The sequence below is a fragment of the Scomber scombrus genome, chromosome 10, assembly GCF_963691925.1.
Source record: "Scomber scombrus chromosome 10, fScoSco1.1, whole genome shotgun sequence".
NCBI classification, from domain to species: domain Eukaryota; kingdom Metazoa; phylum Chordata; class Actinopteri; order Scombriformes; family Scombridae; genus Scomber; species Scomber scombrus.
In genome coordinates, this window is record NC_084979.1 from 9,235,424 (window position 1) to 9,248,230 (window position 12,807).

At 39.1% G+C, this 12,807-nt stretch overlaps 2 protein-coding genes across 2 annotated transcripts in view; both read right to left on the reverse strand.

The window, feature by feature from the left end:
- LOC133987421 (L-rhamnose-binding lectin SML-like) overlaps positions 1-12,807 on the reverse strand; it is a 277,548-nt gene that overhangs the window by 44,395 nt on the left and 220,346 nt on the right. The window lies entirely within an intron of this gene.
- Positions 9,225-12,807, reverse strand: part of nphp4 (nephronophthisis 4) — a 164,583-nt gene continuing 161,000 nt past the window's right edge. The window contains exon 30 of the mRNA XM_062427444.1: positions 9,225-9,365. Within this exon, the coding sequence (XP_062283428.1) occupies positions 9,225-9,365 (141 nt within the window). The remainder of the gene's footprint in view (positions 9,366-12,807) is intronic.

A 12,807-nucleotide genomic window follows, 5' to 3' on the forward strand; every position in this document is an offset into this window, starting at 1 on the left:
TTTTCTTTCTAACCGTTAGTATATTAAACCAGAAATCCGGTGGCTGATTTTCAAAGAGACTTGATTAAAGCCAGGAAATGGGACATGATTTCCCATTTAAAATTCATAACAGGCTAACACTTAAGTAATTTAAATCCCTTCTACCGTTTGAGCAGTTGGTATCTGTATCAGATTGAATAATTTCATCTTCACTGCATCTGTCCATTTCATTTCAATTTGATAGCAAGCAAACTCTGTTGGAGCACCCTTGTTGAGAGTGTTGTCTCTAAAAGGTTTTCCAATCAAGATTCAGGCCTCCACAGTGCACCACTGCTTCTAATTGAATTGGCTTGACCTTCCAGTTTGCTCTAATCAAAAAAGAGCTATATGTGAGAAATGAAGATGTTTTTGTGCATATTAATTTGCCATTAATGTTAAACACTTGGCCTCACTAAGCCTTTCATATATTATCCATATTCTATTATTTATCATGTGCTGCATACAACAGAGGAGCATTACGTTCCTATATGACAGATGTAGTGATCCCTGATGAAAAGGGATATTGTAAATGCTACATTATAAAACATTTAAATTTAATTTACACTGTACAATTTACAGTTAAATCAGAAATGACTGTGGGGGTTACATAAGGATGTAACTGTTAATCCTCTTGATAACACAAATGAAAGGTTGAATTCATTAGGAATAAAAATGTGTGCATGCTCACCTCATTACATTCAGTGGTTTTCCTGCTGCAGTCTTACTTGGTTTTAGTTGACTACTAAAAATACTAAATACTAAACTAAATACTAAAATAGTTTGTGAGACTCCAACCAAAACAAAATTGTTTAAACTCCACAGTCATGTTACCATCAGTATTACAGCTTTGTAGTAACTTCCTGACTTGGTCTCTGTGGAAACATTTCAATTAAGACTTCTCTTTACAACTTATTTTACCCTCTGACTTGGATGCAGCATCAGTATTGCTACTTGTAATGAGTCTTTTAAGATCTGGCACACTTACCCTAGCAACCTCACTGGGGCTGATCAGGCCCCTCACTCCATCACAGCAGCACGTGCCATGCAAAGATCATCCCTCTTCTTCCACAGTGTTCTTGACTCATGAACAGACTGAGAGGGCAGCTTTTGGTGAAGTTTGTAAAATAAAAAGACTTTAACAAAAAAACCAAAACTTGCACTCTCATTTTTTTGAAGCACAGAGGCTTCAAAAAAATCATCTGAGGATGACAAAAAAAAATGTAATTTCTTCAATGCTGCAAATTTTTTATGTCAAGCAGGGAGGGGTCCACTCATCTGTACCAGCCCTCTCACTTAATATTGGTGGCTGCACAGTCATCAAAAGGGAATATGTCAAAATCTCAGTGTTACCTTTGATCCAAAACTCTCATTAAACAGGCACCAGAAAGCAATATCCCTAAGAGCATATTTTCATCTCAGAAATATCTCCAGAGTCTGTAATTCCCTTTCTGCCTTCTGCCATGCTACTGCAGTGAACTACACTGTGGTGGTCCCATCTCTGGACACATAAAAGTATACATATTGAAGTCTCTGCAGCCACAATACGCATGCAAACTAGAGTATACCCCTCGGTTTCGCATTGCCATGCACTTCATGCAAAGGCTACTGTCATAAAATCTTTAAGAGGGCACTAGCCTGCAATATATCTTTGGTTTATTATCCGATAAAGCCACATGAACTCTCCATTTAATGGCTACAGAAATGATTGTCACCCAGTATCCAAAGCAAACAGCTGGGAACTGAAGTTTTCTCTCACTTTCCTTCTTTCTTTGGAAAAAATGAAACAAAACAAACCAATTTTTTGGCACAGCTTTCAGTTTACATTACCTCTTGCCATACCAGCCATTGTTGTAATTTTCCTTCTTTGACTGGAGCTAATTTAAAGTTGCTGTTTAGGCATTAAGCTGACACTCCAGTTCAAAATAATTAATAGAAAGGGAGCAAGTAGGATACAGACATGGCTCAAGGACACTTAGCACAAGTCACCAGCAATGTCATCATCTGTTGCTCCTACGGTTATTGAACCACTGAGCCAGTTATAGGGTGATGTCTCTCCTGACCAAACCCATACTATTAATTGAGCCTAAGCTATACAGTAAATTAACAGAAGTTAGCACTAATAGCTTTAGTGGCTTACATAAGGGACATTTACTGTTTGTATAAGATCCATAAATACTTTATGTGTGTATGTATTCTCGTCCTCTGCAGCAGTTTTAATGTGTGTAAAACTTCTGAAGCCTGCAGAGACAGACCTATGAACCCACACAGCAGTTAGGACCACCAACAAAAGCGCACTAGCAATAACACAACAGGAGGTGCTGCAGCAGTGGCCTCTGGTGAAAAAGAGAAAGTAGAGTAGTGCAGCCATAAACATTGGGCTGTGGCAAAAATACAATGTCATCTTGCAACTCAAGGTTATGGCTAATCTACTGTGCATACAAAGTACAGTAGTTTAGTAGTGTTATGGCAATTTGTGGTGTGGCTTGCAGGCAGTTAAATGAATGAGATCAATCATTGCCATCAGGTTAAAGTATCCGTACTTATGTGAGTATGAACCATCATGCTGTTTCTTGGCATTTAATAAACTTAGACTTCTTGGGTGGTTTCTTATTTTCCTCTGTAACAACATGCTGCCACCAATCCATCCCCTCATATTTTGAAGGGGCTGAAAGTACACCCACACTGGCATGATGCTATACAGGCCCTCCCTCGACCTCATAACCTCCAATCTCCAGTCTCCTCAGTGAGTGGTCCGCTTTAGTAGAAACATCAACTCAGGCAGCTGTGAAAAAGAAAACGTCCTTTTAAATCATCAGATGGAATTGACTAAAGACTGAAACCGAAAGGTGCCACGAGCACAGACGTTCATCACACCCCACAATACTAAAGTGCTGGATGAAAAACAAACAACAAGTATGTCCTGAGGGCGGCACTAGAGGAAACATCATGCAGTCTTTCAATCAAATGGGCCTCAGTGAATATCTTTACAATCTGCCCACCAGACTAGATGCTACTCTAAGTCATACTCACAGCACGACATGGTTATTTTTCTAATGTTTCTTGTTTGAAGAACAATAAGTAGCTACCTAGCTAACGTTTGTCTGTTACTGCATGATACACTCTTCATTTCATTTGGATGTTTTCTGTCTTACATGCAGTGTTTTAATACAGTGATTAAAATGTTGACTGTAACAGTGTTAAAAGGATTATTCTGCTGTTTGACAACCTGCCAGTAATTGCTGAGACCTGACAGCAAGAAGCCAGTCGGTAAACTATTGTGGACCCTTGTAATATTCATATCACAGCTTGCTATTGTTTCTGTTCCAGATAGAAAAAAAACAACTTCTGATTGTCTGACTGTTCTGGTTTCTTGCCACGTGTGACTTCTTTTAAACACTGTTGTTGCTGCAGTCTTCTCAGAGCTCAGCAATTACCAACAGGAGCAATGGCCAGAACTACAAGGACAAAAGCCAAGTTGCGATGAACCTGAAATAACCTTTATGTCTTGATCTGTATGTGTAATATCTATAGTTTTTGGTCTCATCCACAACAGCCGTTTAAGGGAACAACACCAGATCTATTTGAGCTGCTCAACAATTTTCAATGTGGAACCATGGTAATACAAAATATAAGATGTACCTGATCCACTTAAAGCAGCAACATCAAACACACAAAGAGGGAGCAGAACACAGAAGGAGAGAAATGTAGCCATCTAAACTCTGTTGATCCATCATTTAATATAGTGCTTATCCTCTTTTTTTAGGCTGGCCTATTTCGAAATACATTGTGGCAGGGAAACGCTGTTGGGGCAACACAACACAGACATAGTAGTTAGGTGCAAACACGTCCCCCAGAGATGTGTTTTATTAGAGATAAAGGTGGTGAGAGTGGTGAGCTTGGGACGAGGGGTAGGTGTGGTTGCCTGGGTCATGGTAAATCCAAAGGGTGTCCATGTGAGGGAGAGGTAGTGAGCTGTGGTTTGAAGTGAGTTCTAAACTGGGTGGTATTCCAGAAAGAAGGTTCAGTGAAAACTTTGAGTACATTAACCCTGAGATGAGGGAAACTCTGAGTTTTCAGTTTCAGAAAGAGAGGTAATTTAGGGTGTTTTCACACCTGCCTTGCTCATTTGAATTGAACCCTGGAGCGTTTACCCCTCGGTGTGGTTCATTTGGGCAGGTGTGAACACAGCAATCACACTCGGGTGCAGACCAAAGCAACCAGACCGAGACCTTGTTGAAAAGGTGGTCACAGTCTGGTACGGTTCTTTTGTGGTATGAACTTGATCTTACCCGTCTACAGGAAGTATTGCACATTTTTTTGAATTTAACCAGTTTGTGTGTGTCAGAAAACATAAGTGTCGCTTATATGGGAGGCTGACATGAAACTGGGGTGGCCGGCCAAAGTTTACAACATTAATGGGGAACACATTGTTCTCTAGAGTTTGCCTCAAATGTAAGTCACCAAACACATTATTACACTCAGATTATGAGCTTACAGTCATGTCTCCATGTCAGTGATCTATACATTTTTAAATCTTTAACTATATTTCTCATCTTCAGTTGCTGCTACCAAGTGTTTTGTCCCCATCAGATTAAAGCTGAACAAATATATTTAAAATTGAATGTAGACTACAGCCTGTTACACAGTCAGATTATTATCCATTAAGGAAATGTAAGTCTGATAAATGATGAACTAATGGAAAACACTAATTCAAACTTTACTGTGTTCATTTATTAACCCTTCTGACTCAGGCTCCTCTTTTGAAAGATAAATGTGCACGATCCGCATACATATGCATTAAAATCTCTCTAGATTAAAATGGAGGTTCTGCCTTTTATTTATCTGTTGCCATGGTGAATTGCACTATCAGAGCTCCACTGATGATGGCTTTTTTCATTCGCCACAAGTGCTTTTCTCAGAGAGAACATACTCTGTGGATCAAAGTGACTCTGATCAGATGTTCTGGTACTGACAACTCCATCTCAGTTTCCCATCTCAGGGTTCATCAACTCTGAGTTCAGGGTCAAAGTCAGAGTTTGTTAAACCTGATCTCTGTAATACCACCCTGACCTCTCTCTGATGGTGAGAAGCCTCTCCTTATGTGGGTGCTGATAAGGCTTGATGAGTTCATAGTGTGGGGAATTGGCTACCAGCTGCAGGTGATAATTGCCATGCTGCTAGTTCCTCCCTGCCTTCTGCTTTGTGGCTCACCTGCAGTAATGGCGCTAACGTGGCTGCAGGTGCGATGCTGACCGGTGAATTTCTGCCCTTGTTGCTGGAGGTCTGACAGTCGTTGTATCCCTTCATCACAACATTATAAATACAAACAGACAAGTCAATAGTATAACAATAATCTTTTTAATAGACAAACATTAAGTAAAGGCGCCAAAGCTTTTCTCTGTATTAATAAGATTACTAGTTATATGGGCTTGGTTATGGCCAGACTCTAGGGACAATTTTATTTACTACTGCCTTGGAGGAAAAGCTGAAAAAGAAAAAGAAAAAAAAAACCCAAAAAAACAACAGTGGGGATTTGCTGTACGTGTAAGGCTGCCACCTCCTGAAAACTGTGAACTGCATGTGTGTGCATGAAAGGAACAGTGACGCCCCCTCAGCCAAAGACATTTTCTTTCTTGCTTCACAGTCGTGGCTGCAGAAAGGTCCTGCTGAGACGAGTAACAAGGTAATTGAATTTCAGTTTTTTTTAAAAGCTCCTTCTCACACTTTATGTTTAATCTTACCCAGGTCTGCCTCCCTGAGATAAAACAAGACAGTTGCTTTAACTTTTCCTCTCCTTTAATTTCTTTTGCTTTCTTCTTCCAATTTCATTTTTGAACATTTCTTATTTTCATGCTTGGTAAAGCATGCACACTGTTTATATCAATTGCCACGTGATTATTTTGAAGACTAATTCAAACCTGTGATTTTAAATCTTCAAACATCTTGCATTTATAGCCACACCTAGATCAGTGATGTGACAGAAGGTCTTTGACAGATGTGGAAAACCCCAGTTTTGACATCACTTAAACATGCTTGGAAGTTTCTTTATTTGCCCAAGGACTGCAGATGGAAATTAGCTGTTTTCTCTTTTTTGAGATTCATGTTTTTTGTACATGGTCCCTGACATAAATAGATGTAATAATGATAATGATAATAATTTAAGATTTTCCAGTTGGAATTGATGTGTTTTTTCAGCTTGATTATCTACTGCTTGAATTGAACTGCGATAATAGACACCAACTCTTTTCCCTCTACTGTATGAGTGCAGCTCCAGGCCGGCAGTGTACATGAGGAGGAGGGCTGGTTGCTAGGTTGCATATTCCTCCAGTTACTAAGCTCTGTGATACCTGCGTCGCTGTATGCTCTCATAGACATGCACCCACTCACATGGCTCAGGCCAGTCACCTACACACACAAAAACACCATACTAAACACACAGACATGCACCAGCAGGTAGGCTTGGCTTTCTTCAAATCAGGGCAATAACAGGCATCCCTCCACCCAGCAAAATATCAAGGCAGCCTCTCCTCCGGGCAGCTAGACAGGAGCCGTCTAACCACACTAACAAGGTGAGCAGACAGTGCGAGCTGTTGTGGAAGGGTGTCTGTGCTCCTTCAGGAGGAACCGACAACAACTGGACTGGCACTGCTAATAAGGTGTCAGCGCCGCTCTGCCTCTGGCTGAGAGAACAACCATGATGCTCACACTGAGAGTTGCTGTTCCAACCAGGATCCAGGTATTAAAACTGCAACAGGCAAGACTTTCGACACAGAACACACCTGTCTCGCAAGCCTGCAGTGAATCACAAAGCAGGGCTGCAACAGCATCCCATTTTTACCAGAGATGCTGTGATAGAGCCCAAATGAGATGGACAGCAGCAGGAAATCTTTTCCACGTACAGGTAGTCATGCATGGACACAGGACGGCTCCTCATCATCTCCCCCCGAACAGACACAGGAAATAGACTGAAAGAAAACTTGAGTAACTTTTGCTGCCATAGAAAGGATGGGTTTGATTTATGATGCGGTTGTTGTTTAGCAAAATACCTGTATTTGCTAAGCTCACATGCTAACAAAACTTCTCTTTTAATTAACAAAGCACAGTGTATAAAACGTTCAGGTGGTGTTAACTCTCTTTCAGCTGGTGAAATGACAAACACCAATGGTGGTAGTTTATATCAGCTGCCTCTGTAATAAAAATGTTACAACATAGCTGTCCAAGCTGGTGTCTCTACCCAAAGACAACCCAATTAAGGTTGTCCCATATTATTGCTGCTGCTGTGTCCTGCCACCAAGCTGTAACGGCCCCTGAAAAAGAAAGTCCAAAAACTGAAAACAGATTTTATTTTGTATCAGAACTTTTTTCTTCTTTCCTCTCCCATTAATAATCTCACCACCCCTCACATTTATCTGCTGACCACCAGGATTAGGACCACTGGACTAAATGAACTGTATATGAAATAGTTGAAACTATCCACCTCCAGCAGCTACAACAGTAACATGCTGCTCTTACACTGATGCTTCAATATTAATAATCTAATGTCATATATTATAATATATCAGTCAGAGGGACCAAACCACTACTTTTACTGTAATACATCACTCATAATACTGCAGTACTTTTACCGTAATACTTTAACTACATCAAGCTCATAATCCTTATGTATTTTTGCTTAAGCAAGATTTTTTATGCAGGTCTTTTACTTGTAAATGGCTGTATTGGTACTTTTACCTTTCTGAATACTTCTTTACCAAACACATGCATGGCGAATGGTAAAAAACAAATGTTTAATGTATGAATTATTTGCACTAAAGGGATGATCACATCAGCAGAAGCAAATAGTGCAGCACTATGAAGAGTGTTCATGTGTCCTAAACGTGATCTGACATTAGATAGATCCTTGTATTGGTATTGTTCCTATTAACATTAATATTGATGTTAAAAAAAAAGACTTGGCCAGTGGTATTGATATTTAGATATATATTCACCGACCCCAACAAAGAGGGGTCAGTACAAGCAACCAATAACTCTTTCTATGTGTATATGGTATTTGAGTATCGTATTAAAGAACTAGAATGACTTCAAGGAACAAATCTGTTAAATGAATACAGCGTTAATGTGTATTTTTGTAAGCTGTTAACATATCAACATGAAGTAGAGAAAACAATGAGGCTTCCGCTTCAGACACAATGTTAGAGAAGGTAAAGATTAAGCGCACCCGGCTGTGTTGCTATCTTCTTTTTATTAGCTGTTGCTGCTGTGCTGAAGCTTATTTGGCTGCCTGAATTCTAATGAGAGAGAAAGCGAGGTGGGAGGAGGTGGAGGAGTGGGGATGGGGTTTGTGTAACTCTGTGTTACATAACACAATGTGCATGGCCTTCTCTCTCTCTCTCTATCTCTCACTCAGACACAGCAGACTGAGGTTTAAGAGAGCGAGCAGGAAGGAGAGGGTTTAAAAGGGTGCTGGTGTTAATGAGGGCGATCTGAAGAGATGTGCGCCTCGCCGGAAAATCATACCTCATTACAGCACGGTTTCTAATAATGCCACTGATGAGGATAAGTTGTTTGGGAGGTGAGGGGACACGGAAAGCGGACCCCTGGCTTGTCCTAGATTAAAACTCAACCATCAAGTGGCATTCAAGTGGGTTTACTGGGTAATTAAATTCGATAAAACGTTATTGCTTTCACCCTCGCCCCACTTTCAGATGGTTGGGGGCGAACTGTCAGACATTTGCCGGACATTTCGGAAGAAGACAGATCACCATTGGGATTTAGTCTCGACACTGCTGCTTTGCTGATTGCGAGACAGAAAGTCGTGTTTATTCTCAGTTACTTTTGCAGATTTGTTTGTTTTTCTTGCATCCCAATCTTCTCTTTTGTGCATAAAAAGTACTTTTTTTAAGGTTAGTTTCTGCTTTGCTTTGTTGTATTATTTAGCAAACTAAAAAGTTTGATTCTCGAGACGTGACCTTATTTCAGTGAAGGTAGTTGAACCAGCACAAACATTTTCATTTATTTCTTCTTCTTATTCATACTCGACAGAATACCCAGCCTTGTACAAAAGAAGAATGAAAAAAACAATATACAGTATGTGGTAAAAAAAAGGTTTATTTCTGTCTTAAATTACATACACAAAGTAGAAACACTATGGCTATTTTTTTCCTCATGTGAGTTCATTTCACACTTGGTGTGCCACAAAACATCACTCATGAGTAGCTGACTTTCACGCAGAACGTCTCCTCCGTCTTCTCCTCCAGGTTGTTCACGTAGACTAGGATCTCCACTGAGCCGGGACTCTGGCTGGGAGCGAATCGCAGTCCGATGGTGTAACTTTCTCCACCTCCAATCTGAACACAGCAGACACAACAAATATAGCTTGTATGAATCTTTAAAATGAGACATCACTATTTGCTCAGAGAAGTATTGCTTACAGTATAACAGAAGACTGCCAGTCGTATCATATCTGTAGCCAATGGTTCTTAATGCTGTGATTTGATGTCACAAACCTGCAAGTTTGAGCACAATATGGTCCAACTTTATAAAGTAAATAAGTCAGCAGTCTCCATGGAGCCCTTGCAAGCCGACCTTCTAACAACAAGAAAAAATTACTCATAAGACCTTTTTAGCCACTTATTTATGAAATGTAATTACTCTTGCTAGAACCTGGAATAGTTTTTAACAAGTTTTGAAACTCTCCTGCTGTGACTCTGTGTGTGTTATAGTAAACTGAAAATTATTCAGCTGTGGTGTGAACTTGCTAGCTGAGCCCATCCGAAATATAATTTTTTTATTAACTTATTTTTGGCATTCACGGAAAGAAAATACAATTAAGAGAATAAAAGGAAAAGAACACTACGATATCAAAGACACCAAATCCTTTTTCAAGGCAAGATCCCTCAATCCAGAAATCAGTTTTGGGCCTTCACGGTGCCCATGTAGTCTATGTAATGATCTAAGATGAAAAAGGTTTGTACCCTGGTCCTAAAGAGAAAGCCGCAGATGGAATAATACCTGCCGAAAGCATTAGCCAAACTTTCTTTTTTAAATCCTGGAACGAATGCAACATCAAACTAAAGATCACACATGAAATAAAGATTATGATGTCAGAGAGCTTTGGTGTTTTTCTTCAAAAGCAAGATATTATTTATTACATCATGTGCTCACTCTTTCTCTTCTGCCTGTCTACATCCAGCCTGCATCAACTTTTGCTTGTGTGACTCATTCTAAACAACATACTGCTGATTGGTGTTAACCCGTATTTTAATAACTTACAATTGTTTTAAGTAAAACTCCTGAATGGACCCCCTTCCTAGTCTCATTCCCAAGCTAGTTTTGACAAATGTGGGCTCGTACAACCAATTTTCATAGTTCAGTGTCCGGTCAGTCTTATACAGTAACTGATGCAGCCTTGTTTTACTCTCAAACAGTATTTCTTTCAGTGACTTTAATGCAGCTTGGTCATACTTTCTAAAACAGTAAACCAACAGATTTACTGTCAAAGATGTTTCAACTTTAGGTGTTGAGCCTGCCACCACTGCTGCTGGCAGTGTTGGGGGGTAATTAGTTACATGGTTATGTAATTGAAGTACAAAATAAATGAAACTGTAATCCGTTACAGTTGCTGAGAAAAAATGTGTAATTAAATTAGTTACTTATGAAAATGTTGATGATTATAACGGAGGTTACATCTGAAGTCAGACCTTTAAGATTTTGCTCAGGAGGATTTTTTCCTCATTTTTGAATATTCAACATGTTACTGAATATATATATATTGCTGTTTTTAATTCTTTGAAATCAATATTATTTATATTTTGTAAATAAATTATGACATGGGCTTATTTGGAAGACACATAGGCTTAAATGGTGTCACAGCAGCCAATCATTTAAACTCATGCCAGACTTTTGACTTTTTTCATTAAAAAATCATTATTTTATATTCCAAAATCTTCATGAACTAATGAATACATTTTCAAATGTAAATAAAGCTTTCTAAGAAATGATCTCCCTTATACATCATGTCAGTATCCCTGAAAAAAGACCTGAACTTAGATTTTGGTGCTTAAAGGGTACACTTACCCTAACAGCTGTAAACATTAGTAAGAACATTTGAAAAGTAATCAAATGTAATATGTTACATGACTTTGATTAAGTAATTTAAATAGTTACATTACATTTTAAATAAGGTAACTAGTACCTGTAACCTATTACATTTCCAAAGTAAGCCTCCCAACCCTGGCTACTGGCTATAACACTGTGCGGCTCTGCAACATCAAAATACTCAAATCCACTGATTTTTCTCATTTGTTGTTTTGTTTTTTCACCTAACTGTAATAAATGTCCTGCATAAAACAGTCACGGTGTTTCCTCACTGTGGGTTTCCACTGCCTAATCCTGAGGCTTGTCTGAAGGAAAAAATATTAAATTATACTCGAGGAAAAACTACATGACTCATTCTTAATTGATCCAACCTCCTGACATCACACTCTGTTTTTTTTCTTCTCCATCTGCAGTACAATTTGATTATTGTTTACTGTAATTAAAGGCAGACAATGCTCAATGTTCTAAGGCTTTTCTATCCAGGGTTCTCAGTGTGCAAAATGTCTTTATTTGGTCTTTTTGTTTGGTTTGGTTTTGTTGTCCCAGTATTTCAATCGGACCAAAACTGTCGAAATTTGTTTTTTTTGTAATAGCCAACAACAGATATATGGGTCAATTTGAGGGATTTATGCTGTAATCTTCCCCAAAAGCATAGCAGTATTGATCTCTGCTTTGCTTCCCCTACTGACAGCTGGTTTTATCATGGCCAGGTAGTTACGTCAAAAAGGAGGAAAGTGACTCCACATTTGCTTAATGCTACGGCCACTGTAAATTCTTTATAAGACACCTGGAGCCTTGCTGACAAGATGGGGAAAAAACAACAGGCTGTTTTTCACACTGCCTCCCTCCTTCTGTCTAATTGATGCAGTGTTGTCTGGACAGGAGCAGGGAGCCTCGTTAATAGTTTATGTGGAAACAGACTACCGTTGCATCTCATTCATTTATTTGTTCATTTAGGATGCAGGTTTTTCCATTTGTTTTTGACATTTTATCACACCTCAGCAAATTAAAGGCGGTGATGGCAGTGACTCCAGCACTTTCTGTTTATGAATCAGCTAGGACCTACACTGTGGCTGATTGCAGCATAACAATAAACCAACAGCAGTGATTACTTTGTTATTTTCTCCTATTTTTTTCTTTCTTTCTGCAAGTCAAAAAGGAAATCATTCATTTGTCTAACAGCTGAGGAATTTAGAGGCCAGACATCCCTGATCACAGGTAAATTAAAGAAATTATTTCATAACTATTTACAGTTAATGCTAAAGGTCAGACACATTCTTATTTTGACTGAAATCTTTTCCCTCAACTGTTAGTCTGGATGTAATTCATAATCAGTGATGTCACAGCATAGCCTATTCTTGATTTTAACTGCAGGTGCACCAAAACTGATGACACTGTTTAAATAATCCCACTAAATATCTATCTCATGTCCACTGAATGCAGTTTAAATGTTCCCTGAAATTGTTTCATCTTCAAGCAGATGGATCTTCAGCAGCCACATTTCCAACAACACTTAATCGACATTGCTATCAATGCTAGCAGCATGGCTCTATGGATGACAGTGTCTGTCCACCACTTTGGTCCAGACTGAAACAACTATTGAATGGATAGCAATTACATTTATTTTACAGGCATCCATGGTCCCACTGAGGATGCTTCCTACTGATGTTTTTAGTATTTCAGCAACTATAA